Source organism: Lygodium microphyllum, chromosome 19 (assembly GCF_053477565.2).
Source record: "Lygodium microphyllum isolate KBCC chromosome 19, Lygodium_microphyllum_v1.1.10, whole genome shotgun sequence".
NCBI lineage: Eukaryota > Viridiplantae > Streptophyta > Polypodiopsida > Schizaeales > Lygodiaceae > Lygodium > Lygodium microphyllum.
Window position 1 is genome coordinate 106,458,052 of NC_141153.1, and position 5,544 is coordinate 106,463,595.

A 5,544-nucleotide genomic window follows, 5' to 3' on the forward strand; every position below is an offset into this window, starting at 1 on the left:
TCATGGGCCAATTGTATCTCATTCATTGATCATTGCCAGCAGGTTCTTTTCACAGTGCCATTAAATTTAGTGTTCCTTGTGCACTATTTCATTATCAATTTACGTTCTCACAGAAAAATAGTGCATGGTACCTTCAACAACTAAAGACCCAACTTCACTCTTACTAAGATTTTGGAGTTTTTCAACCTATGAGGCCTATATGGTGAACAGCTGATTGCCAAAAAAGTCTTTAACTACTCAGCGCACCATGGCAAACTTCCTAAGAGAAAGTCAAAAGTGCAATTGGGGCACAAAAGTATATGTTTCTCTGATGTCTGAATGGTCCTCTAATGTCTTCTACCACAACTTACCCTTCTACTGGCCACACCAGAGGAAATCCCCACTGCTGACTGTTTTGTAGTACATGGAATATTTTGTGCACACCTCTCTTTAACAGTGACTGCCTAAATAAATTAATCCAGACAAGTTTGTTGTGTAAGCAGCTTTATAACTCCTCTTATACAAACTCTGGGGGCAGTATATTGACAATGAGGTACTAATATGCACCATCCGATTCGACAAGTGGCCAGATCCTATATCAATGAATAAGATGAAATCTGAGCTCAGTAAATTGGCAGGACTAGTAACACATTATATCCATGTAGATCTGCATGCTGTTGAAAGGATTGTTGACACTTACAAGTAACAAATTACAAGAATTAATTCAAGTGCATGAAATGTATTAATTAGCATCACTTTATCTGTATCGATTACAATGACTTGCCTTGAATGTTTATACACCTGGTTCGCTACAGAGAACCTGGGATAAACAAAAAAGATAACTTCAGGTACAGCCTTTACAACTATTAATCTACCATCTTCCTACAATCACCAAGTCGACACATATTTACATCTTCAGACTGAAAGTAAATATTTCCAGTCCTCATCCTCATTATCCCTGCTTCTGCACTATTTCGCCTAACTTTTTACCCCCTGGTTCAGCTATAGCATACCTGAGATAAACAGAAAAGGCAACATCAGGTACAGCCTTCACAAATACAACCTACAGTCTTCCTAGAATCATCAATAAAACACATGTTTTTACCTCTTCAGACTGATCTGAAAGCAAACATTCCCAATCCTCGGCATCACTGCTTTCTGCACTCGTTTTTTGCTCCAAAACTTGATTTCCTGCACCAGATCAAGAAGTAATACACATTCTTTGTGAGAATACAACACGATATAGTACACTTTTTTTTTCTCCTGAGATAAGACGTGCCCCCCCTACGCAACACAACCACAAAAAAACAAGAAGGCTTCAATTAACAGAGAAAATTTTACCTGCAAAGCCAAGATTTACAGGGACCTCTTCAGGCTTTAGTTCTTCCTTAAGTTCAGGTAATATATGAGGCTCCATGAACATCCAAATCTTAAATGCTGATTTGCCTTGAAAGCGAACTTGATGTCCATCATATGTTCTCCAACAATCCATTGCTCTAGCCTTAAGAGCTTTCATTACTAGTTGCAACTGTTTTGCTGAGTACTTTGATGCCTTCAAAACAATACCACCTGTCCTATCACATTTATGACCCCCATACATGTACCAATAGGCAAGAGTGCGTGGAGTCAACCATCTATGGATGAGTCTTGGGACCACAGGTACACCTTGTGGCCTGTATTGATTAGCATAAAACCTGAGGGATCCATGGCTAACAGTTTCAAGGCCTACAAGTTTGTTTGACTTCTCTTCCAGGTTTTCCTCAGCTTCACATTTGTTCTGTTCACTGCTCTTCTTCCACCAGGATAAGAACAGGGATGAAATATGGTCCTTCAGCACACTGGCAACCTGCTTTTTGCAGTCAAACTGTAAGTGGAGCTCATAAGTTTGATCGTTATCAAGACTTACTAGCTTGGCACCACCTAGTAATAAGCCTGGTAATATCTCTCGGTGCTCCATTGTAAGTTTCAGCTTTTCCTTTTCCGACACAAGTTTATTTACACCAATCATGGATTGTATGTGGACCTTGACATTAGAATCCACAAGGCATCCTCTTGCTAGCATTTCCTTTAGAACTTCTTGTACCTTATCTTTAAGACAGGCCACACCATAGGCCTCTAACATCAGATTGTATGTGAGTGAATTTGCACCAATACCACCAGTTTGCTTCATTTCTTGATAAACACATTCTGCCTTTTCCATCTGTCCACTGTTTATGTAAGCCTTTATAAGCATATTAAAAGTAGCATGTGCAGGCCGCACATTCGCAGCCTTTGCCCTGTCGAACAAAGACTCCACTTCTTTATAGCGCTTCAATTGCAAATACATATTCATGGCACTGTCAAAACATGGTTGGAGTGGTTTGAGGTCAGTCTTCTCAACTTCAGATAGTAACTCCAGAACATGATCAGTGTGCAATGCATTGGCCATCACATTGATAATTGAATGATACGTCACAATATTTAAAGGAACACCATTTCCCTTCATCTTGTTGTAAATTGTCCATGATTGCAGAGGTATCTTTGCTGCTCCATATGTTTTAATAAGATGAACATATGTGCGCCAATCTGGCTTTATACCTAATTCAGTCATGTCTCTGAAAGTGACTTCACATTTCCTAACATCCCCATTTTTGGCACAAGCTGCTAATCTTGAATTCATAACCTTAAGGTCAAGCTCAAGATTCTCCTCTTTCATCTCTTGAATCAAGGCCTCAACCTTATTGTGATTGCCCTGTTTCCCATAAATCTCCAGCAGTCTTGTGTACATCTCTCCATTAACATGATGCCTACCAGAGCTCTTCATGTGTTCCAGAAGTTCTTCTGCTTGCAATAGCCATCTTCCAGTTGGACAAGTAACAGCCTTGAAAAGAATCTCTAACAACTTTGAACTGGTTTTTAACTTCAACTGTACCATTTGTTTAAAAAGATTCCAAGCATTATCAATGTCTCCATCCTCACATTGGTGTATGTATGCCTTGATAAGGACTGTAAAAGTAGAGGGCTCAGGAGTCCTACCATTTCTTATGATTTCATCAAAAATATTTTGACACCTTAAAACTTTATCATTGCGGCCTAAAATGTAGGCAAGATTGTTGAGTAGTTCATACTCAAACCTATATGAAGGCTGCTGTTGCATCCAATTCAGCACCTGCACAAAACCAGTAAAAGGAATATAATAGCTCAACTTCCGGCAGAACGACAGTTGGTAACCCTCGCGATATACACATTACAATGTAGCAAAGATCTAAATCAATTTGCACACTTACCTGGTGGGCCCTGTTCAATTCCATGAGTCTCACTAAGTGCTCGATAATTTCATTGATGTGTTCCTGTTTAATCCACTTCCTCTGCCGATTCAGGAGTTTCACTAGCTCAGATGTATTCAAAACAGGTAATTCTTTGCAAAGCCATCCTACCCTCTTCCTGGCCCAATCATCTCCACTTTCTACAAAGCCCATGTCATCCTGATAGGTGATGCATTTGGGCCCATGTAAATACTGAGTGTGCGACTTATCTTCATCTGCTATGACATCTCTCCTGACAAAACTGTTGCTTTTCCCTCTTATTTCTTTGAATTCTCCCACCAGAACTTCTCTTTCCTTTCTCTGATGTTGAAAGCCTGTTTGTATTGATTTTTCAGTCATGCTTCCATGGCTTGAGAACCTCTTTGAGGGCTCTATATTCATGACATCATACTGACTACTCAGAGCATCGAATGCTGCATCAGATTGAGAGCGTGAGTCATTAAGTTGTCTTACAACAGATTTCCCTAGCCTTTCATCCCTTGTATTGTATTCAGATGTCAGAATAGCCGTTTTCTTGTTTGGTATCGCAACTTGCATATTCAGACCCTCCCCTGATTTGCTGAGAACAGGCTGTGATAATGAAACTGACAACGGTGATGTTAGAGAAAAGGTTTGAGACCTATCTTCTCTCTCATTTGAACAGACCAAAGATTCACCTACCTGCCCCTGCTGCTGTGCAAGCAAAGGAAATTTCTTGTAGTATTCAGAAATCCGAAGAGGCATTTTGCCTTGAGGTTTCTTAGTCAGCCCTCTGCTTGGCCCTTTGCTTGACTTGGCTATCACGGCATCTGGTTTAAAGGGCGATGTTGCACTGTGCTCTTTCCTGTTCTGCAATCTTTCACCAGCCTGCACCTGTTGCTGCTTCACAGCTGGAACATTGTTGATGTTGGCAATTTGGTGGCTCAGGGGAGTCTCAGGCAATTTTGAACCGGCAGGACGTGCATTCCAAATGAAATCTGATGCAGTAAGCTGGCTCTGCCCCACACCTACCGGACCGTTATGGACAAATCTGTGCTTGGCCAAAAAGCAGCAGAAAGGCGTTCGCGGATTGGCCCTGAAAATACCATAGCTGATTTGTGTACGGCAATGCATGGCATACTTTATGGATCTAAATGGATGGCCAGAGAGGCTCACAAAGGACTGCCTGCAATCTGTAACGAGGAAAGCAGGCCTGCGATGCTGGGGCAAGCTGTGAGAGGCATGAAGGAGCGCTACCTGCACCTTTATCATGTCGGATAATAGGACATTCCGAGGCCTCTTCAGCACTGCTTCCAGGCTATGTCAAGAAGCAACAACCAAGCACATCCCGACATGTGTCCGCTGAGATGCTTCTGCAGCTGCGACTGCTTGATTCAGCGGCCCTGCTGTCACATGTGCACGCCATGCCTGCCGGTAACGAAGCTCACAATCTGGGATGGTAGAGGCCTGCTAAACCCTGCCAAAATCCTGGCCTTCCTGCACCACGGGCATTCCCACGCAAGTGATTGCGTATTTGTTTAACCGCTCTTCTAAGGTGGAACGGCAATGATCAGCCGGGCCTAAGAGCCATGCCACGCGTGAGTCAAATCAACTTGTGCAAGTTGAGCGTGTGGCGGGCTGACTATAACTTGATCTCCGTGAGAAAAGGAACTCCAGCACAGGGATGGAGTAGCGCTAAAAATGGTGCTACTTAATGAACTAAAAAAGTTATGCTTATGTGGTGTAGATTGGGTCGTCTTCTTCATTTATAGACTCTCTCTCTCTCTCTCTCTCTCTCTCTCTCTCTCTCTCTCATAATTATCCATTCATCACAGCAGATCTCGCCCTCGAGCTTCTCAACGGATCTCACCCTCGAGCTTCTCATGTGCACACACACATCTCTCTCAACAAGTTGGTTGCTATCTAGGTCTAGACTCTAAAGAGTCACCCCAATGGCCCAACCGCTCAAATTTTTGCACCTTAAACTCTGCAATGCACCATAGATTATAAGAGGGGGAAGACATTGAATATGAGCCCAACATGGTAAATGGGAATTGTTGAATAGAGAGGAAGACCATTGATTACGAAATAAAGATCAAGAAACTACGAAGGAGGCCACTTTATGGGTGAAGATACTCAAGAAGACTTAGAACTACCCATAGTGTAGTAACAGGTTATATGCCGGCTAAACTAATATATGGGTAGCCACCTATTATGCCTATTGAGGAGTCTATTTTCACATGGAGTATCTTGCCTTGGGATGAAGGCATAAATAGAGAAGAGTTGTTGATTTTGCGCATAA

General features: G+C 42.1%; 1 protein-coding gene across 4 annotated transcripts; it reads right to left on the reverse strand.

Annotated features, from left to right (window-relative positions):
* Window positions 1-717: 717 nt before the first annotated feature.
* On the reverse strand, window positions 718-4,777 carry LOC148020248 (pentatricopeptide repeat-containing protein OTP51, chloroplastic-like). 4 transcript variants are annotated; one of them, XM_087700580.1, is made up of 5 exons: window positions 4,419-4,776; window positions 3,246-4,338; window positions 1,321-3,127; window positions 1,085-1,170; window positions 718-992 (listed from the first exon to the last, which is right to left on the reverse strand). In XM_087700580.1, exons 1-5 carry the CDS (start codon window positions 4,484-4,486, stop codon window positions 978-980), a joined length of 3,069 nt encoding a protein of 1,022 aa, XP_087556706.1. In that variant the 5' UTR covers window positions 4,487-4,776; the 3' UTR covers window positions 718-977. The 4 variants fall into 4 exon arrangements, with proteins under 4 accessions (XP_087556706.1, XP_087556704.1, XP_087556707.1 ...); XM_087700578.1 differs by having other exon boundaries at window positions 3,246-3,854; window positions 3,945-4,776; XM_087700581.1 differs by lacking the exon at window positions 4,419-4,776 and having other exon boundaries at window positions 3,246-3,868; window positions 3,945-4,078.
* Window positions 4,778-5,544: the final 767 nt, after the last annotated feature.